General features: G+C 38.0%; 1 protein-coding gene across 1 annotated transcript in view; it reads right to left on the bottom strand.

The window, feature by feature from the left end:
- The window catches only part of LOC129219267 (uncharacterized), a 132,542-nt gene that overhangs the window by 81,879 nt on the left and 27,119 nt on the right, over window positions 1–23,544 (bottom strand). Inside the window, 1 exon segment of the mRNA XM_054853597.1 lies at window positions 2,579–2,719. Within this exon segment, the coding sequence (XP_054709572.1) occupies window positions 2,579–2,711 (133 nt within the window). The 5' untranslated portion in view covers window positions 2,712–2,719.

Raw genomic sequence — 23,544 nt, 5'->3', positions numbered from 1 at the left:
CGATTTCGAACAACTGCCGTGGAAGAGTCATGGAACTTCAACTCTGCTTAACATTACCAGAGATCGTCTAAAACTGAGTTTATAGACCTACAATTTCAAAATAGTTCCAAGGAAGGACCCATGAACTCCCTTCTCCCTAGCCTTACTGAACATTGTCTGGAGTTTAGATTTCGAAAAATTACAGCAAAGGGCCATCGAGACCAATCATTACTGATGACTGTCAAAAACTACGTTAGAACCAATTTCTGTGGGAGAGTTTCCGAAAACTCCCCATCCTAACATCATTGAAGGTCTGCTAAACTTGGGTTTTAGGAGTTTCAGTTTTGAAACATTGACTGCCATCTATGGTGCCAAAGATTGCCTACAATTACATTTAAAATAGTTTAATTTCAAAAAATTTTCAAACATAACTGAAGACAATCCACAATTGCGTTTTTTAGAGGTCTCAATTTTGAAAAATTGCTGTGGGAGGGTCCACAAGTTCCTCTGCCTAACATTACCAAATATTGTCTAAAAAAGCGTTTTTAGAACTACAATTTCAAAAAAGTCCCCCCCCCCCCTGCTAACATTATCAAACATTGACTAAAACTGTATTTTTTGTGTTTCAATTTTGAAAAGTTGATGCAAGAAGGACCCAAAAGCTTTACTCTTTCTAACATTACTAAAGATGGCCTAAAACTGCATTTTTAGAACTACAATTTTGAAAAAATTCAAGGCCACAGCCACTGAACTCTGTTTTCCAGACATAATCGAAGCAATCTGCAATTGCATTTCTAGTGCTTCAATTTCAAAACATTTCCACGGGAGAGCTACCAAGCCTCTCCTCAACCTTAACATTATCGAAGGTAATTTGAAACTTTAATTTTGAAAATTTTCCAGGGGCGAAAACTCCCAAGAAACTTTTGTCTCTGAGTTTATATAAAACTTATCAACAGGGTTCTTATCACTTAGATCTATTAAAGACTCTCTCCCAAAGCTGAAGCTGAATCCACTCTATCTCTTTATTTTAAAATATATTAGGGGAAAAGGTGGGATTTGCTAAAACACATACCTTCCCTCTTAGTGCTTTGCTCTCAGGATGACCCTGAAAAATTTAATATTATCAATATCTTAACTGGGATTTTTACATAACTAAAAAATTTCGCTGAGACAGGCAGCAAATAGAACGAATCTGGTAGCCGCAACACTCAAAAAAGTTCCGAGCAAACGTCAAAACTTCGCGAGAAGCTAAATTTATAGATTGCTTGTACTTATATTTGCAGTCATTAACGTATGCAGTTCGTTTTCACATTCGTTGTAACTTTATCTTCCTCAAGCAACTCTAATTCTTGAATTTCTTTCTGATATTATTTTGATTAATCCAGAAAATTATGTGAATTTAACTGGAAATTGACTATAAAAAGTGTTATGTTTAGCCTGATTTTAAAACAAGATAGTTAGGAAAATTTTTGGGGGAGGGATTTTGTGCCATTGAGCTTGTGGGGGGCGGGGATGGGCACCCCTGTTGATATCTGCATAGTATCACTTTTGAATACCAACTATACCACTGGCATAGACACCAAAGTATTGATACCTACTGGTATCAATAGTGTCTGAAGGTCTTCATTCATTTGAAAGTAGGCAATTTGGAAATGACGTCATTTGTACGTGCTTAAATAAAATGCCGGAGACAAAATAATCAAGAAATATAATATTAATTTGGTGAAACTTTTTTGCGAATCACTAACAAATTAACCTCTGCAACAGAACACTTCAAATAAATAATTCATCGTAACAAAACTTTCCCATTACTATGTGTTTGCTAAAAAATGCAAAACTAAAAAAATGTTTAATAAAATATTTTTTTTAATTTCATAAATTTGAATTTCACTTAGTATACATAAAACATTTTCAGCATTTAAGCTTAAATGCTAACATTATTTCATTATTATTTTAAAACAAATTAATACACTATAATTACACAATTTATAAATCAACTCATATATTGCTGATGCAGAAACACTTCTATTTGAGGGACAAAATGTTCATTGACTTTAAAGTTACTCATTATGCAATTGTACTGTGTATACGTAGTAAAATTCTTGATGGGCTCTGTAGAAAAGGCCTATTACTAACTCTGAAGTATATATAAAAATATCCATAATAACTAGGCAGAATGAACTTTGTGTCTAAAAAATCAATCAGTTATTCCATCAATAAATAATATTTTTAAATATTTAATTGAATTTTGGTTAAGCATATTATCTATTTCTTAAGTGTAAACGAGCTGATGCTTTTTTTGAGTAACATATACATATCGTCACCTCCGAGCAACACTAAGACATCTTTTCCCAGAAATAACACAAAGATTTCACACAACCCTATTGTTGCTCTGAGGCGACAATACGTAGTGATAATTTTACTTTAAAGTATCATTTGACATAAAAAAACTTATTACAGAAATTGACCTAAAAGGACTTTTGTACCTTTGAAGTTATGCAGAATCTTTTCATCATCTTTTAAAAAATTAGTATTTAACATAATTCATTAATAAGAAAAGATTTTTATCACATGGGCTTCAAACAAACAAAATACTTACAAAAGATTACTGCAACAAATTCTGTCTCGTCTATTAGGTTCTCAAGGACTTTTGCATTGACTTCCTCAATAGCATCTGGTAATTCCATTGATTCAATATCAGTTAGCCATTCTAGGACATTGTCTTCATTCATCAAGTCACCTGTTAGTAGATTGATTTTAAATTAAGTTTGTTAACTCACTATAATTACCAATAAAAAGTTATTAATATAGTCTGTTCCTTAAACTCAATGATAAAAGTCCACATTGTAACATTAAAAATTAGTTAATTTAAAATGAAATCATATATTTTCCGCTTCTTTTCTCTTACTTTTTTTTTTCACTTTCAAGTTGACAAAGTTATTTTTTTGACTCTGTTTAAAAGGCAAAAAAGACTATTTCCTTTGTTTACATCTATTAATTTGATTATTGAGATCCTTCCAAACCACCAGCTTATAATGTTTTGAAAAATCTGCATTATTTTGTAAATAAGGTAATTGAAAGTAATATATATGTGCAGTGGCATACCACTAGCATGGGTGACACCAGGGGCGGTGGTAATGTGTGGTGTCACCCCTCCCTCCCCCACCTTGGCAAAAAAAAAAGTTTTTAATATTCTATATAAACATGAAATTCATACAATTTTCAGAAACAATTACATTTATGTTACAACTAAATTTTAAGGGGGATAATATACAAAAGACAAATAAAAATCGTGAACGCTTTTTAAGTAACTTGCCCTAGATGCATGTGTGCAGTTTGTTGAGAGGTCAAAAAAGTAAAAGGAGGTATGCAATGGATCGCCTATTAATAATTTCAAACATATCTCAATTATAGGGAACGATAATGTGTTTCAGTTTTTTGGTACAAGAGGAAGTCACTACTAGGTCTAAGTCCATTTTTGCCGCTAGAGGGCGCTACAGTTGCTGGGGAGTGATTTTGCTGCTCCTGAGATAAGTGATTTTTTACTGTAATTGTTTATTTTACTACTTTAGTTTCAGAATTTTTATTGTATTTTATCATATAATTAAGTATTCTTGTGCTTTTAAGTCTTATTTTTGATTTACTTGCTTTCTTAAAGTGTTTTTCTATTCTGTGTAGCTAAGCCTAAATTGTGCTGATTTCTTGTTAAGCCTGACTGCTCTGTTTAGGGTGTAACTTGTTTATTTTAATTTACTGCTTGTCTTAGGATTTAGTAATATTTGTATCTTTTACTTCCAATGCTTTCTAATTCTAATAATTAGCATTATTTCTCCAATTTTGTATTTTTGTATTGACTTTTTAAGTGTACCATTTTGAGCTAGAATGGGAATTATATGCATAATGAAGGAGGTTAAAAGTGGTAAAGGGGACAAGTGGATTTCTTGTGACCTATGTCAGATGTTCTGCTTGTTTAAGGGGAAGGATGAGTCTGAGAAGGATTTCATTTGCACAAATTGTGTTGAACTCTCAGAAATCAGAGTTAGGATGCTTACTTTGGAGGGTGAGTTAGCATTAGGCTGTAGGCGTGTAGATGGGGTAAACACTCCAGAGGGAAAGGGGGAAGTTAGCAAAAAGGAGGTTGGCATTAGCTGTGTGTTAGATAGTGGGAATATTCCAGAATTAAAGGAGGAAGTTAGTAAAAAGGATGTGGGAATTAGCTGTGTGTTAGATAGTGGGAAAATTCCAGAGGTAAAGGGGAAGTTATTGCTGAGGGGACTAACTGGGAAACAAAGGGTATAATTTTGGGAGATTCAATGGTGCGTGAGGTGGGAAACTCAATAGGTAGAGTTAGACGTAAGGTGGCTAGATGTTGTTTGCCAGGGGCTCGGGTGAGAGATGTAAATAGGGTTGCTGAAAAGAAGGGGGTATTTAATAAAGAGGATGTAGTTACTTTGTGGGTGGGAACTAACGATGTAGGCCATAGTAACAATGATGAGTTTACAAAGGAATGGGATTCCCTGTTGGACAAAGCAACCAACTGTTCGGCAAATGTCCAAGTGGTTGGTTTGCTTCCCAGGTATGGAGTGCATAGGAGTTGGTTAAACCAACGGGCTAGGTGTATGAACCTGGTACTCAAGGAAATTTGCGTTAAGCGTAGTATCAGGTTTATTGATGTGTGGAGTAGATGTAAACGAGATTGGATTGCTAGGGATGGCCTACATCTGAGCTCTACAGGGGTCAAAATGGTTAGTGGTTTGGTTTTAGAGGCTTCAGAATCAAAAAACTAAGTTGGAATGGGGGGCATGGTTTAAGGAGCAGAATTCGAAAGGGTACTAACTATCGGGATTTTAGTAGAAACGGAAATAGGGTGGCTAATAAGAGAAAAGATTTAACAGTTGGGATTCAAATAATCGTGCAGCATTAAATAAAAGTAAGATGGGCTTACTTAAGGTTTTTTATACAAATGCTCGTAGTATTAGGAACAAGATGGAAGAATTGAAAAGCATAATTATAGATGAGAGGTTGGATATTATTGGAGTTACCGAGACATGGGCTACCGAAAGTGATGATGATTTATTATCTATTTCTGGGTATAATTTGTTTAGACAAGATAGAGTAGGTAAAAGAGGTGGTGGGGTTTTATTTTATGTCAGAGACACTTTAATTTGCAATGAATTGGTAATTAATGATAAACCTAATGAGATTGATATGATTTGGCTGGAGTTGATTGGTAATAAGGGCAAAAAACTACGTTTGGGGAATATTTATAGGCCACCCAACTTAAGCCAGGGTCAAGACGAACAGATGTTTAGTATTATTAGTGACATTTCTAGCAAGGGGTCAGTCATCATAATGGGATATTTTAATTTTCCAGGAATTGATTGGAATAATTTTTACCATAGTAATAGCAGGGAAGAGGAATTTTTGAAAGTAATTGGTGACTGTTTCTTAGATCAAATTGTAACTCAGGGTACTCGACAGGACGCGATTTTAGATCTAGTTTTCTGTGACATGGAAGGCTCTGTTCAGGGGTTATGTGTAGGGGAAACACATTGGAGATAGTGACCACAACAGTATTAGGTTTGGGATTAAATTTGATATGCACAAAGTAGAGAATTTTAGGTTTGTGCCCAATTTCAGAAATACTGACTTTGTGGCACTTCGGCAGAGTTTGAAAGCAGTTTTTTCTTCTGGATTGGACAATAGCGATGTGAATCTTCAGTGGGCAGAGTTTAAGGAAAATCTAGCGAATACGGTTAGGGATCATGTTCCTTTTAGGAGAAAGGGTGTCAACACTAAAATTTGGCCAATGTGGTTCTCCAGGGAAACTAAAGACGCTCTAAATTACAAGCAAGCTGCTTTTCATAGGTTTAGAGAAACAGGTCGCAGTGCAGATAGGCTCCAATATTGTAAGGCAAGGCGTAAATTTAAGTATTTGGTACGGATTCAGAAAAGAGAGTTGGAGCAAAGACTGGCAGATAACATAAACAGGAATCCCAAGAGGTTTTTTGCATACGCTAATTCGGAGAAAGTTCGAAATAGTCATATTGGGCCACTGGTTGATGAGCACGGAATTTTAATTCAGAACGATAGTGATATTGCTAATGTTCTTAATACCTTTTTTTGGAGTGTTTTTAACGATAACTGTATCTCAACAGTTGACAACAACAAGACACAAGCTATAGTACAGCTTGAGGACTTTGTATTGTTACAAATCCTGTAAATAGTAATTATTGTAGTAACGTAACCTGTAAATAGTTTCCCGTAATGAATATACAACCCCTTAACATATGGCTAAAGTATACAACCCCCTATTCTTTTTATTTTCATTGATAAAATTTGATAACGGTCTACGCATTTCTCGAAGCAGAAAGAATGTTGTGGAAAATTCTTGGATGTTTATAAAAGCCGTTAGCGATGGAAAAACGGAGAGTTTCGATTCAGATTTCGAACTGAGAAGATTTTTGCTCTGTTTATAGCGAGGCATTTCGCTGTGTTGTTTTCGTATTTGGAAGTAAATACGTGTGTAAACGTTGAGTTTACGGTGTTGTGTGATAATTGCTTAATTGCTGATGAATAATTTGGCAGTTGTTGAAGATCTTTCCTGTACATAGTGTAAATAAATTTCCTGTGTTTTTATCAAGAACTGTGTCTTCATTTCAAGAAAGTGGAAGTCGCACCGAATCCGTTACAATTTGGCGCCCAACGTGGGGCTTCTTCTGGACTTTCTTGGAGTAAGTGTGACTTTGGACATTTTTTCATAAAGACTGTTTGAATTTATAGACTTTGTTTTTATGGTGATTACTCGCGCAATGGATGACCAATTAAAACAACTTCTGGAAGCAATTAATGCTGTGAAAAGCGACCTGACTGAAAATATGGCGGCTAATCAAGAACAATTAAAAAGTGATTTGACTGCAAGTTTTACTGCAAATCAAGAACAATTAAAAAATGACATGGCGGCTAATCAAGAACAATTAAAAAATGAATTGGCGACTAACCAGGAACAGTTAAATAGTGATTTAACTGCTAAAATTACTACAAGTCAAAATGAAATAAAAAGTGACCTAACGTCGATGAAAACCATGATGGAGAATCAACTAACCGCCATGGGAGATAAAGTTGATGCTCTGGAAGAAAAATTTGATACTGTGGAAGAGCGTATCGCCAGTGTGGAAAATAAGTTGGAAGAAGAAGACAAGAAATTTACTTCATTTAAGGAAGAAATAATTAAAGACATGGAACGGAGATTGGCGACCGCGGAAAGCAGCTCTGTACAGTTTGGTGCTCCCACATCTGTTGCTCGACCGTCCATTAAACTGGCCACATTTGATGGGAAAAGTTCGTGGCAGGTATACAAGACCCAATTCATGATAGTGGCGGAAGCGAACGGATGGGACTCTGCTACCAAGGCCTGCCATCTTGCAGCATCCCTGAGAGGTGACGCAGCGGACATTCTTCAGACCCTTCCGGACAGCCAGCGCCTGGATTTCGCCGCCCTCACAGCTGCGTTGGAGCTTCGCTTCGGTGAGAAGTGCCAGAAAGATTTCAGCCGACTCCAGTTGAAGTCCCGTTTCCAGAAAACCGGGGAGACCCTGCAAGAGCTAGCGGCGGACATCGAGAGACTGTCTCATCTTGCTTTTTGCGACTGTCCTGCGGATGTTCGAGACAACCTGGCACTCAACTACTACATCGACGGGGTTCGGGATCCGGAAATCCAGAAAGCTCTACGGATGGCGGATGTCAAAGACCTGAATTCTGCCGTTGTGTATGCGATGAGATACGAGGCCGCCCAAGAAGCAACCCGTGTGGATCGCCATCTAATCCGGACCCAGGAAGCTGATGAGTCTGATTCCAGGTCGTCCCACCTCGCTGAACTTGAGAGACAACTCGGTGACTTGACAAGACATTTGAGCAGCATAACAGCCCAAAAGAAACAAGAGCAGAAGTGCTGGAAATGCGGTAGTGAAGGACACATGCGAAGGAGTTGTCCGGCTCGCCAAGCTACGCGAGGAAAGGAAATCACCACCACTAAAGCTCTGCAGATTTCCTCTTCTAGTAGTGGCAGTGATGGACTTTTCATTTACGCACATGTAAATGGGAACCCCTGCAGACTGATTGTTGACACTGGAGCCAATGTGACAATCATTAGGACAGATGTGGCTCGTGAATTTGGATTGAAACTGCTGTGGACATCGCCACGCGTAAGTCTCCAGACTGTGACAGGTGACAAAATTGAGATTGACGGTAAAGTGGACTTGGAAATAGTGTTTGGGAATGCCACCTACCATCATACGGCATTCGTCGCTAATATCACGGACCCCTTCATTCTCGGATTGGACTTTTTGAAGAAATATGACTTCACTCTCGACTTCAAGACTAATGAGCTGCACTCGATGAGAGAAGACATAGCCGTTTTCCCTGCAGAGAGTGATGTAAAATCCGCTCATCAAATAATAGCTCAAACAGATTTATCGATTCCCTCAAGGTCAGAATCATTAATACCTGGCTCCCTTGAAGAAAGCAATAGTTTTCGATTTGGACTCATTGAATACCCTAACCTAAGCAATAGCCTAAAAGGAGTACTGGTAGCATCTACGCTTGTGGACCTTTCTAAGGATGTAATTCCTGTGAGAGTCGCCAACGTGAGTGAAAGGATAAGGAATATCCGGAAAGGTGAAGTGTTAGCAACTTGTACTCCAGTAAACTGCATCATTAGAAGAATCAATTCCCCCGAGACTGTGTCTTCTGAGTCCTTGACATCGAAGTTAATTGGGAGTGCACCATTAACGAAAGACCAAAGAACTGCTGCGGAACAATTGGTGGATGACTTCAAGCATCTGTTTTCATCTACATCGGAGGATGTTGGCCGTACGAATTTAACGCAGCATAGGATCTACACTGGAGAACACCCCCCTATTAAACAGCATCCAAGACGACTACCGTTCGCCAAGAAGGAAGAGGTTGAGACCCTCCTGAAAGAGATGAAGGAGAATGATGTAATCGAACCGTCATCCAGTCCTTGGGCCTCTCCCATCGTCTTGGTCCGAAAGAAAGATGGCTCCACCAGATTTTGTGTCGATTACCGACGGCTGAATGAAATCACCAAGAAAGACAGTTACCCTCTTCCACGGATAGACGACACCTTGGACACTCTTTCCGGACACAAGTGGTTTTCGACCCTGGACTTGAAGAGCGGCTACTGGCAGGTTGAAATACACCCTGATGACCGAGAGAAGACAGAGTTTACAACTGGACAAGGCTTATGGCAGTTTAAAGTGATGCCCTTCGGCCTCTGCAATGCACCAGCTACGTTCGAGCGTCTTATGGAGACAGTGTTAAGAGGACTTTCCTACGAATCCTGTCTGGTCTATTTAGACGATATCATTATTGTGGGACGCAGTTTCGAAGAACATCTGTCAAATCTTAGGAAGGTGCTGCAAAAGCTTAAGGAAGCCAATCTGAAGTTAAGCCCGTCCAAATGTAATTTGTTCCGCCGGGAAGTGAACTACCTTGGTCACATCATCTCTTCTGAAGGTGTAGAAACCGATCCAGAGAAGGTATCTGCGGTCAAGAGTTGGAGTCGTCCCGAAAACATCCATCAGCTGCGAAGTTTCCTGGGGCTCTGCACAGGAAGTTTGTAAAGGGTTTTTCCAACATTGCACGACCTTTGCATAAGCTGACGGAGAGCAAGCAAAAGTTTGAATGGTCCAAGGAATGCGAAGATGCATTTCTACGACTGAAGGAGGCTTTAACATCAACGCCTATCCTCGCCTATCCTCAGCCTGAAAAATCCTTCATCCTGGACACTGATGCGAGCAACGAGGGCATCGGAGCTGTTTTATCCCAAGAAATTGACGGAAATGAACATGTCATCGCTTATTGGAGCAAATGCTTATCAAAGTCGGAGCGAAATTACTGCGTCACCAGAAAGGAGTTACTGGCCATAGTAAAGCTGTAGAACACTTCCATCATTACCTCTACGGCCGAAAATTTCTGCTTCGGACAGATCATGCCTCATTAACTTGGCTTTTGAACTTCAAAAATCCGGAAGGCCAGATAGCCAGATGGATACAGCGACTCCAGGAATATGACATGGAGATCAAACACCGAAAAGGGTTATCTCACGGTAATGCTGACGCTTTATCAAGGAGACCCTGTCCTGAGAACTGCCACTATTGTTCCCGAATCGAGAAACAGTATGGAACGACTAGCCCTATCGCCTATCAGGTGACAGTGACTCCAATATCATCAGAACCTGATCCATGGAGTGACGACCAAGTTCGAAAAGATCAACTTGAAGACCCCGACATAAAACCAATTTTAGAGTTCATGGAAAGTGACAGTCGACGCCCTAGCTGGTAGGACGTTTCCGTCTTCAGTCCTGCAACAAAAAGATACTGGGCTTTATGGAACTCACTCCATTTACGGAACGGCGTGCTACACCGGAAATGGGAATCTGACGACGGCAAGACATCTAGGTGGCAGTTACTACTTCCTCGATCCAGGATTTCAGATGTTCTGAAAGAAATACATAGTAGTGCGACTGGAGGACATTTTGGTGTCTTGAAAACTCTCAATAAAGTTCGGGAGCGCTTCTTCTGGAGCAAGGCGAAGGATGACGTGGATAAGTGGTGCCATTCTTGTGACGCCTGTGCTGCTCGTAAAGGACCGAAGAAGAGAAGCAGAGGGAAGCTACATCTGTACAACGTTGGAGCTCCTTTCGAACGAATTGGGATCGACATCCTGGGTCCTCTACCAAGAACTGCTGATGGGAACAAATACATTCTTGTTTCCATCGACTACTTCACCAAATGGCCGGAAGCATATCCCATTCCAGATCAAGAGGCTACTACCGTAGCAGAGACTCTAGTCCAACATTGGATCTCGAGATACGGAACACCTTTGCAGATTCATTCCGATCAAGGGAGGAATTTCATCTCTGCTGTGTTTAAGGGCCTATGTCAAATTTTCGGAATTGAGAAAACTAGGACAACACCACTACACCCACAATCGGACGGCATGGTGGAGAGATTTAACCGCACGATCCTAAATAATCTCTCGCTTATGGTATCCAGAAATCAACAGGATTGGGACAAGAAGCTACCTTTGTTCCTGCTGGCCTACCGCAGTGCTGTCCACGAGACTATCGGATATGCCCCATCTCAGATGCTCTTCGGACGAGAGCTTCGGCTACCTTGTGATCTCGTCTTCGGTCGTCCTCCGGATGCGCCTTCATCGCCTGAGGAGTACATCCAGGATCTCCAGGCCCGGTTGGAAGACGTTCATAACTTCGCACGAGAGCGAATCAACATCGCGGCGGAGAAGATGAAGACCCGATATGACACAAGGTCTACTGGACATAAATTCAACGAAGGCGACAAGGTTTGGTTATGGAATCCCATCCGACGGAAAGGTCTGTCACCCAAATTGCAGTCGCATTGGGATGGACCCTACAAAGTCCTTAACCGACTAAATGACGTCGTAGTGAGGATCCAAAAATCACCTAATGCAAAACCTAGGGTTGTACATTATGATCGGTTAGCCCCATACTATGGCCATAGTTCATGAGTATTACGTAAACAACCATGGTTGATAACATAAAAGTTGTAGATAATTTTTTTGCTTTTAATGTTTAGTAATATTTCTTGTTATTATTGTGTTTCCTATGCATTATTGGTTATTATTTAATGTGTGTATTTGTGAACATGTGATAGAAGTTTGGCACCTTTCTGGGGATTGTACTGCCCGGGACGTGCAGTCCTTAGGAAGGGGGCAATGTTACAAATCCTGTAAATAGTAATTATTGTAGTAACGTAACCTGTAAATAGTTTCCCGTAATGAATATACAACCCCTTAACATATGGCTAAAGTATACAACCCCCTATTCTTTTTATTTTCATTGATAAAATTTGATAACGGTCTACGCATTTCTCGAAGCAGAAAGAATGTTGTGGAAAATTCTTGGATGTTTATAAAAGCCGTTAGCGATGGAAAAACGGAGAGTTTCGATTCAGATTTCGAACTGAGAAGATTTTTGCTCTGTTTATAGCGAGGCATTTCGCTGTGTTGTTTTCGTATTTGGAAGTAAATACGTGTGTAAACGTTGAGTTTACGGTGTTGTGTGATAATTGCTTAATTGCTGATGAATAATTTGGCAGTTGTTGAAGATCTTTCCTGTACATAGTGTAAATAAATTTCCTGTGTTTTTATCAAGAACTGTGTCTTCATTTCAAGAAAGTGGAAGTCGCACCGAATCCGTTACAGTATTTTCCAGGGATGACGTTTTACTTCATTTGAAAAAAATTAAAGAGACTAAGGCTCCGGGGCCAGATAATATTTATCCGAAATTTTTAGTTGAATGTGCAGAGGAATTAGCAGATGTAATCGCAAACATTTTCAATGCTTCTTATAATTCGGGGACAGTGCCAGAGGACTGGAAGCTGGCTAACATTACACCGCTCTTCAAGAAAGGGTCTAAAGGGAGTGCGGGAAATTATAGACCTGTGAGTCTAACTTCGGTGGTTTGCAAAATTTTTGGAACATTGATGAAAATTAAGATAGTAAATTTTCTAGAGACTAATAATCTATTGACTAGTTTTCAGTACGGTTTCAGGAAAGGTAAATCTTGTGCAACTAATTTATTACATTTCTATGACAAAATTACCATGGCTTTGGACAATAAGAAGCCTGTAGATGTTGTTTACATTGATTTCCAAAATGCTTTCGATAAGGTACCGCATGTTGCTCTACTTAGCAAATTAGCTGATATAGAAATAGGAGGGAAAACTTTCATTTGGGTAAAAAATTGGCTGACCGGAAGGAAACAAAGAGTAGTTGTAAGGGGAAATTATTCTAATTGGAGTGAGGTCTTAAGCGGGGTTCCTCAAGGATCAGTGTTAGGGCCTGTTTTGTTCATTGTCTTTATGTACGATATTCACAAAAATGTTTCTGGGAACATGAATTGTTTTGCTGATGATGTCAAAGTTATGAGGACTGTAGAAAATGAAGAGCAAGCAAATCAGCTGCAAGAGGATCTAGATCATATTACGGAGTGGGCTGATAAATGGGGTATGGCTGTTAATGTTGGGAAATGTCAAGTGCTACATTTAGGACATGGAAGTAAGTGTACAAGTTATTATTTGCAAGGTTCAGTCATTAGTCAGGCAGACCAAGGTACTGATCTGGGGATCTTAATAAGTCAGGATTTAAAGTTTAGCCAACAGTGCAGCATAGCTAGTAACAAAGCCAAAAAAAGGCTTGGGTTTATCAATAGATCTATTTCAAATAAATCTAAAGAAGTTCTTCTGCCCTTATATAGAAGTTTGGTAAGACCCCATTTGGAGTATGCTGTTCAGTTTTGGTCTCCTTATCTTAAGAAAGACATTAATGTATTGGAAAGGGTTCAAAGGTGGGCTACAAGGCTAATAAATGGTCTTTCCCACTTAGATTATGATTCCAGGCTTAGAAGGCTAAAAATGTACAGTCTTGAGCAAAGAAGAGACCGAGGGGACATGATTCAGCTGTTTAAATTTATTAAAACGAAAGATGTTACGGGGCTAAAGTTTAGCACTGAAAACAGGACAAGGGGTCATTGTTTTAAGCTATTTAAATCTCAGGCTAACATGGATATTAGGAAAAATTATTATTTTAGCAGGGTAGTGGAACCTTGGAACAGCTTACCGGAAGAGGTGGTAATGAGCAAAGGAGTAGACAGTTTTAAGAGAGCCATTGATCTTCACTGGGGATTGTAAATTGACTAGGACTAGTCTAACTGGGCCCAGAGCCTGTTGCTGGTCGTTACTTTTGTATTTGTATTTGTAGGGGTTTGCCCGTTGTTGGTTTTTCTCTTATATTTTCTCATTTCCGGAAAGAAGAGCACGTATGTTGGCAATTGTATTTAAGCATGTCCGTAAGAAATGATAGATAAGCTCAAGAATAGTGTAACTAATGCAATTACTTCATTGAATTGACAATTTACAGAATTTAAATTTCAATTCTTTAATGTTTTTACTCTAAAAACTTAAATGCGAATTCGCACACTTACCCCGAAAAACATACGCCTACTAGCCCCAACTCGCCGTATTGAAATCAAGTTACACTGGTTTAAAAATGGTTTCATAAAATAATCTGAACAGAACGTCACTTGTTGCGTAGAAACATGAGCTATTCAATATTAATAAGTTTTGGTAAATTACTCTACTATTATATGTTCTGTGAGAAAATAACTAATGATGAAAACAATTACTTAACGCTGCGAAAAAACAATTCTCTCGTGAGACACGTTCAGCTTGGCAGATTTCACTGAAAATACACTGACAGTAGCGATGCAGCTACTAGTCGGTGGAGTTTGTGCAAAAACATTTCACTTCCGGATACCAGTATGAAATTTTGTACAGCACTTATTTTCATATAAGAGAGCAAAAAAACGCCGGGAGGCAATTGATTGGAGGTCAAAACTCCCTCTGGTGACGTCATCAAAATGGCCGCCATGTATCGGTTAGTACGTTGGTTTAACTGCTTAGAACTACATAATAGGTCATAATTTTGTAAAAATCAAATACATTATCTGAAAGCTATTTAAAAAAGCTCTTTAATAGAGCTTAGTTTTATTTTCTACTAGAGGTACCCGCACGGCTTTGCTTGCAGTAAAAAAATTAAAAGGTCATTTGATTCACCTGTATATATTTACACACAATGGATGATGAATTTTTCGCCAATTTGCTATGTTAATTTGCTCAGTCATTTTATGGTACCTTCCTTCCTTCCTTCCTCAGTTGCAAGACAGCCCTGGGTGGGCCCTGGTCTTCTCAACATTTTTTTTTTTTTTTGTGTTACGGTTCCACGTTATGATAATTTGGTAATTTACTCGTCCACGTTATGATAATTTGCTCGGTAAAATGTTCTTAAAATTGAAATAGAAAAAGAACAAAATCGAATTTTCGAAAAATCACTTCGAGGTGCACATCCCCATGCTACAAACTAATTCTGTGCCAAATTTCGTGAAAATAAGCCGAATGGTTTAGGTGCTATGCGCGTCACAGAGAGACATCCGGACAGATATCCCGACAAACTTTGAGCTTTATTATTAGTAAAGAAGACAAATAGTTTAATAATTATTACAATATCAACGTGAAAACTGATAGGAAAACAATGACTTTCTTGTATTCGCCGATATTGGAGTAAAATTTTTTCTGTTATACCTTTATTATAAAAGAACCTTTCCAGTTTCATTAAATTTAAATTTGTACTTCATGTGTTAACACCTTTTGTCAGTATTTTACCTGTATACTGAATGAAAGGGAGGTTAAAATGCAGAAATAATCAAAGTCACCGCCCCAAATGGATCGAGGACTTAACTATTAATGCTAGCGTATAATAAAACAATTTTGTTAAACATGCTTACATTTTAAACATTTAAGAGAAATAGATGAAAATTACACGTTTTAATACAAAGAAAAAGTACCTGTTATAACGAAAACTGTAATAAGTTTTTTTAAGGAGCGTTTTACGTATTGCACTGACCCTCACAACTACAAAGAAGGGTACAATTCAGACCTGATCAGACGCATGGACAGCGTGTAGACATCTTTTTGTACTTGCATGATATAAGTTCCTGTAATTTCTCAATTGTTATTTCGGGGTGTGCATACTAAAGAGATTCAAACTCTTCACTAATTTTTTTCCATCCCCACTGACATGGATCCAAGAGTTGAAAATTTTTCTGAAGACATTTTGTCCATAGTGAACACTGCAACATTGCTCTCTTTAGGTGATGCAGAAGAACGTTGCTAGATGGTGGAATACATTCAACTGGTCTGTTTTGCTGGGTGAAGAAAATTCTCCTAGCCGCATTTACGGTTTCCACTGAGCTTGATGAATGATACGTCAGGTCGAGGAAGCGTTGAATAAGTAGGAAATGCTTATTGTCTTCATTGATGCTTTCGGGTACTTTAGTATAGTAAAAAAAACTTTCTAACATAACATTCTAACTTAAACATCTCTAAACGCCATCCACATTTTCCATGCAGTTCTTAGTTTTACCAATGCTGGCAAAACTAGACACCGGATCAACTCATATAAAGGCATGGAAAAAAGGCAGAAGATCTGGTAAACCTTGTGGAAATTTACGGTGCAAAACGTGGATGGAAAGATACCGCAGATATTCTCCACTTCCATACTCCACCCATAGCTCTTGCAGTTTTGGAACTCGGAATATAGCAATCACTACATCGTCACTGTCAACAGTTTTCACGGTGATCTTAGCATGACCCGAGTATTCTATTGCATGCTGCATATAAAGCAATAGCATCGCATCGGCTTCTTCGTGGGACACAGGAGACATGGTTTCAAAATTGTTCTTGACTGAAGCAATTTCTGTCTTTGTAGGTGCATACAACCTGCTTCCCATCTGGTAGATCCATTTTCACGAGATTTTCTGCCAAAAATTCGAAAAGCTCCTCTTTATTTTTATCTTTCGCAGGAAATTTAGTGAATGACTTTGGTATCAAAACATTGGATTTTATACATATTTTTGGTCCAGATCCTCTCGATTGTCTCGTGTCGCTTTTCAAACTTCCTTTTGAATACGGATCAAAAATTAAATCTACTCTATGAACGCTTTTAAATCTCATTAATATGTACGGCTTCACAATCTGATCGCAGTATTGTTGGACAATTCGAGTAGACTGAGGAAAAGCATGTGAATCAGTGCAGCCCCATCAATGAACAATGTGGTTCCGGAATAGCCGTCAAAACCAGTCCAGTAGATTGGACGATACAAGAAACTACGTCGGACTTTTTTCTTGGTTTCCTAAATTTGTCAAAGTTGGATATAGAAGGTGGACACTGGCCTTTTTCAAGGGGAAAAAAATCTTTTACATCCATTTGAGTTGCTTGGCCGGCAACATATAGCTTAGCAAAAAGAGTGCTGTCTTCCTCAAATCAACAATGTTTTGCTTGTCTTTGGACTGAACAGAAATATTTTCTGCTCATCAAGAGGAGATTGTTTCTTTTAATAACATCATGTATGGATAATTTTCTTAACACTAAGCGATCTTCTACAAATGTATTGAATTGGCTTGAGCTGACATCATAGAAATGGCACTTTCTTCCGAGAGAATAATTTTGTTGCTGTTTACTGCAGTTAAATCGTCATCTTCGAAAGATTCCCGTGTTCTTCAATTGTTTCAACTAGGCTGGAAACACGAGTTTCATATCGAATACAAAAGCTTTTAGCATCTTCATGTATCTAGTATCTAGCTTTTCAGTAGTGACGTCAGACTTCAGACTCTGATTTTCTTCAAACTTCCCAATCATGCGCGCAACTTCCGGTCCAGCAACGATCCATTGTATTAATGAAGCCTCATATGACTTAAACGGGATAGATTAGTTGATGATTTTTAAATTAACTTGTTGTTTTGCTCATGCAAATGGTCGTGTGCCATCCTGGAAAATTTTCTCTCAGCTTTGGAGCCAGATATATTTAACCCTTGAATTTACTGGAAAATAGCTGGATGCATCTCTGGTAACTGCTTCCAATTGAACAGAAATACTGAAGGCCATCGGGCATAATTTGTATGATCAAGAGCAAACATCTATAGACATATGTTCTCAAGAATGACAGTAAAACCTGAGAAATTTTCTTGACGAATAGTGCGCACCAGATTTAAAAGTATACATTCTAGCTCCATGCTGATCTTCCAGTACTTAAACTGAGGCGATTCTTCTGACCTTCGCTTAACCCACTCTGTAAATGTTTCGTCTATATATTTTCGATTTTGATACGCTTTCTCTAACAGAACTTGGAGAGTAGTTACTGCGAAATCGTGATGGTATCGACTTCCCTTCACATGCGAAACTTTCAGTGCTCCTTCTGCTCTTCCTGATGTTGTTACATGAGTTTCTACTAAGAGTTCAGTTCATCCACTTCCTTCAAGCCATGTGCCTATTGCAGATGAAACAGTCATTTCTATGTGGAGACCACCTAACATAAACAACTTTTTATTTTCGCCATACTCATTCGGCATAGCCCAATGAATGGATTTTAGCAGGGCACGTAGATGGGACCTAGATTACAAACACTTAATTCATTAAATGTTTTACTTTTTCAAAATCACATTAAAGAAATGATTGCAAGCTATGTTAGTATTTTGATGTCACATGGAACAAATGAAGGAGAAAAATTTATTCCAAAAAATATTGCGAGTTTTTATTACGTTTTGCTTATTGAAAATGACGTAAAGGAATGAATACAAGCTATATATGATAATTTTAATGCTAGCTGGAACGAACAATCGAAGTTATCGATTTCAAACCGTAATAGAATTATGTGACTCACCTTTATTTGATATTATTTGCTACAGCATTAACCAGTCAAATATTCAGTTATTGAAAATTATATCTAAATAATAAACATATCACTATGGAATAAATTATTGCTGAGAACAGCAGAACTGGAAAGAAACGAGGTAGGCAGAATGCAATCCAAAGTTACAGCTTGTTTGCGGGAAAAAATCGAGTAGTCGTTCTGATTCTTGCCGCTAGACTGCCTTCGTTCGCGCTTGCAAGAGAAGTAGTGTATTATGGGACAATACATATGTGTATTTAATCCGGTAAGGAATTTTTAATTAAAAGTTTCACTGCTGGTTAGATCCGGTGGAACAGTTGGAACAGTTCAATGAGAATCCCCCCCCCCCCTTACCGCTCCATGCAGTTACGTTATTGCAGTGAAATTTTAAAACCTATTTAATGTAGGGGGGGACAATGCATATTTTTCTAGTTTAATTTAAAGCTTTTATTTAGTGTACCTATTTTTTACGGAAGAATGATTTCTAAAAGCGTTTTGAGCAGTTAAACGAAACTTTTCACCTTTTCACGATAGCCATTTTGATGACGGAAATTTTAATAACTCTAGAACTACTTGTCTTCGGAGGAAAAATCAGTCTCTGTTAAATAACTCTTTTAAAGCTCTTTCAGATGATACACATTAATATTACAGTATAAAGATCTGTAATGTAGTTCTAAGCAGTTAAACGCGCGTACTTACCTTTCCAGGCAGCCATTTTGATGACGTTAATTGTAATAACTCTTAAACCATTTGTGATAGGAAAAAAATTCAATTACTAGTAAATAGCTCTTTTAAAGTGCTTTTAAATGATATACTTGAATATCACAATATTAAGATCCATAATGGAGTTCTAAGCAGTTAAACGAACGTACTTTTCTTTAAAAGGCGGCCATTTTGATGACGTCATCACAGGGGGTTCATGACCTCTGATCAAATGCCTCCCGGCGGATTTTTGCTCTTAGATATGTACATAAGCACTGTGCAAAATTTCAGACTGGTATCCGGAAGTGAAATGTTTTGGGTATTTTTGTCACAAACTCCACGGACTATACGTGGTTACGAGATAGCTCACTCAGAGCTATCAAACGAAAAACGAGAAAATTATTTAACATTCGCATACTTACCCCTTCGCATACTAGCCCCGGTCTCACCTACTCCTTGACATACATCTCTTTGTCCTTTGTCGACTGAGCCATTTCATCAACTTCAAAGCTTACGTTCGACGAGCTCGACCGGCAGTGTCCGGTTAGTTAATCACGTGACAGTTAATGGTCACGTGCTCCAATCCACCAATCAACAGCTTAAAATGGTAACCGGTGAGGTAACCGATAGATGATAGAACGCTGCGGTTTGTTACCGGTTACTCACCGGTCGACCGGTGAGGTTCGTCGACCTAACCAAAGTTTCTTCAAAAATGGCTCTGTGTAAATGTCAATAAACTTAAATCAAAAACCAACACCACCATCTAACTCTACACAAAGAATTGATGCAGTAGAACCAATAATGAGTTGAATCAATCGGTTAGTTTGAACAGATAACAATTAAAAACTTACTTTGATGAAATTAGAAGGAACACGTTTCTCATACCAAAACAGAGAAAGTGAATGAGTACACTCTCTCTTAGAAAGGAGTCTAATATGTCGATCATTGAAAGCGAAACATCTGCAATGGGTATTATTATTGTCACTTGATTGAGTTTTTGGATTATGCTGAAATTAATACCATGGTGATAAAGAAACGAGTCATATTGCCTACCATACCATGACACAATCAAACACATTATTAGATAAAAATCACCGTTTTCAAGCTCTAAAAGTACTAAATAAAAATATCAATGAAAAAGGGAAAATAATTTTTCTCATTGCCATACAAAAACTTGCTGAAACATAAACTATGTCCTTTTTTGGGAATGGTGTTGTTCATTTCACCCTAAAATATACGAAATAAATATGTTTTTCAGTTTTTCGAAAATCATCGCGTCAATACCTCTCCCGCATGTGATGGATTTAGGTAATTCATTTCCGGGCATTTCTTGAAAGGATTTTCTAAAAAAACTCTTGAAAACGTTAGAAAGAGATAAAATGATTCACCAATTTTATTCTTTTCACAAAAATAGTTTCATTGTGATAAAAATGGTAGTTATTTTGGGTTTTCAATGGTCTGTCGAATTCTTTAAAGATACCCTTCGGTATCATAAAACCCCCTTTTTACTTCCTTTTCAAAAAAAGGAAGTATTGTATTCGCGAAAAAATTTTCACACAAAATTCGGCCTTAATTTCCATTTTGCTAACCCCCGAATGAATGTTGAGTTTTTTTTCCACCGACCACGCGTGGATAAGTGCCTAAGAACATATAAACACTCCAAATATCCATTTTGACATTCCCCGAGTTAATTACAACGACTTTTCTCGTGACGTCAGTATGTACGTATGTATGTATGTGCGTATGTGCGGATGTATGTCGCATAACTCGAGAACGGTATGTCCTAGAAAGTTGAAATATGGTACGTAGACTCTTAGTGGGGTCTAGTTGTGCACCTCCCCTTTTGGTTGCATTCAAGTGTTTCTAAAGGCGTCTTTTGCCCCTTTTTAGGGGGAAATCATTGTTAATTTCGATGTATACTCAAGTGGTGTTATAATTTGGCGGACACTTGGCAATATATTGCCAGTCTTTTGGTCGCCAAGTTTTGTCGCCAAGTTGGCGACAAATTTAGCGATTTTTTTAAAAAAATCTATTTTCAATTTGGCTATTGGTGGTGATATTTAGGGAGTAAACTATTGAATCACATTAAAATTGCCAATAATGGGAAAATGACATTAAAATTGGAGTAAAAGGAAGTCATGTGATGTGCACATCAGCTCCTTTTTTCATACTGTCAATTTCGTTTATAACGAGCGCGAAGGGGCCGCAGAGTATTTGCTTGTTATAACCGATTGCTCTTAAAAAACGGGTTAGTGAAAAATATCATAAATTTCATACATATTTGCTTTGTTATTATTATATTTATGTACAGTACCAAAGAATTTGGCTATTTGATTTGAACTGTCCTATTGTCTCTTTCTTGTTATTGTTTTCGAAGAACTTGGGGTCCGAAAAACATCGTCATTTACATCCGTGACTTCAAAACAGTTTGAAGTTGTTCTGCACTTTAGAAGCCATGTCGAGAGCCATTTAACTTCAAATTCTTCACATTTGTCATGTTGGTGGTCGTTTTCCTCCCCCCCCCCCCTCTCTTGACTTTCAGCTACAATAACCTCGGAAGTATTATATCTCAGAAATGGTAATATTCTCTTCCACAAATATATATTTTTTAAATTCTCCTCCAAACCAAGAATTTCAAAAAAAAAAAAAAAAAAAGGCCCTGTCATCAATTGTTCTCATAACTTGTGTCTAATCTCTATTTTTCGGTTAAATTCAAAATGTTAATGAAATTTTTCCAAAACTAGAGTAATCTTTTCTGAGGAAGAAATCAACAGACATTTTTGACTTACAAAAATATTACTTGTTTTAAGCGGAGGTTTGCTCGTTAAAAACGAGGTTCGTTCTTATAGACTTAACATTGTACCAACCAAATCTTTCTGAATTCCTCGCTAAATCAGGTCTCGCTATAAGCGAGTTCGACTGTATTCCATAAATTTTGCGCTGATTTAAGAAACTTGAATATAATTTCGAAAACTAAATATGAAATCAAGTATAGTACAGTAAAAATAGGGGTCGGACCCAAACATCCAAAAAAAAAAAAAAGCTAAACCTGGTGCAAATTGTTTATTACCCTCCCAATAAGAAAAAGTAAAAAGTCCCACCCCATTGTGCGTCGGGTTTTGGAATGGGGGGCATCTAAAAATTGCTGTTTTGCGTATTTTTCCAGAATTTTTAGAGTAAATTTAAAGTAAAAAATTATGTTTTACTAAATTTAAAAGCATGAAATTAAAGGTGTTTGACCCCCAAGAGGGATGACATAACCCACTACTGCTACAGAGCTCCCCTATCCCCGTAAATCGAAGCAGTACCCCCGAGCCCCCCTCCACACATTTCATATGGAAACATTATTTTATGCTAAGTTAAAGTTAGAAATCGAGTGTGTCCATCTTCCAAGATTGATGGTGCATCTCCTCTCAAAGCTACAGCACCCACCCCCCCTCCGCCAAATAAAATAAATCCTCCCCCCCCGTTTTATTTCAAGTAGAAGTATTATTTCATGCAAGTCAAAAATGCGTTAAATCAGGACTGTCTACCCCATAAGAACAGTAGCTCACCTCCCAAAACGAAATTATATGCTAAAATATTATCCTTCCCCCCCCCCCAACCCCCCTAATGGGGCACATTTGATTCAATGGCCAGAATAATTACGCTGAACTGTTTTTTGCTTTCAAATGATTTCTCCTAAGCTTGTAACAAAAAGTTTCGTTATCAAGATGTTTTTTGGAATCTATATCCTCAGCAAAATCGTTATTGTTGCAGCTATGTCTAACACAGTTTGTGCCTATAATTCAGCACTTCAGTCTACTTTCAGACTTTTCAAACATTCACTATATACAATGAAACCCTCAGAGCAAGCACAAGATTTAAAACGCAGAAAGTCTTCTAGAGGAGAAGGATTGGCTGTTGTAATAGGACGCAGATTATATTTCTGTGGTGACTTGCTTTGCACCCATCGAAAATGACACGAGCTTTCCCATACTTACAGATTACCTATACACTGCATTGCTGGCATATTTCCTTGAAGCTTACAGATCATTACCAAAAATATGATGAAGCAGGTATCTTCCATCTATTACATATGAGGCAGTGAGAAGCAAAGGGAAGCAAGTGGCAAAATTAAAAATTTGGAGATAACCAGTACAAATGGTTGGTGAACTTCTCCTCTATCTTGGGGCTAGAGATGGTACTAGTAAGCCTGGTAGTTGCTTCTATACAGCATGATTTAGAAAAGAAAATCAATGAAAGCCTACCTAGGATCTTATCTTTAAACGCGTTTTGTACAAAACTTGAAAATGTCCACTTACATCCCTTTGCTTCTCACTGCTTCATATATGACACCAGCTGTTCGTTCTGTGATGGTGGATGAACCTTTTGCTTCAGATAATAGCACTTCAACGATACAAGATTTCTTTCCTTCTGAAACCAGACTCATCGAATACTGATGGAGGATCAGCGCATAACTCGTACAAGAAGTTTTTAACAATTTGTTATTCTATCTTTACTCTTCATACCAT

This window comes from Uloborus diversus, chromosome 3 (assembly GCF_026930045.1).
Source record: "Uloborus diversus isolate 005 chromosome 3, Udiv.v.3.1, whole genome shotgun sequence".
In the NCBI taxonomy this organism is placed as follows: domain Eukaryota; kingdom Metazoa; phylum Arthropoda; class Arachnida; order Araneae; family Uloboridae; genus Uloborus; species Uloborus diversus.
The sequence above is the reverse complement of the archived record's forward strand: the minus strand, read 5'-3'. Positions and strand labels throughout refer to the sequence as shown.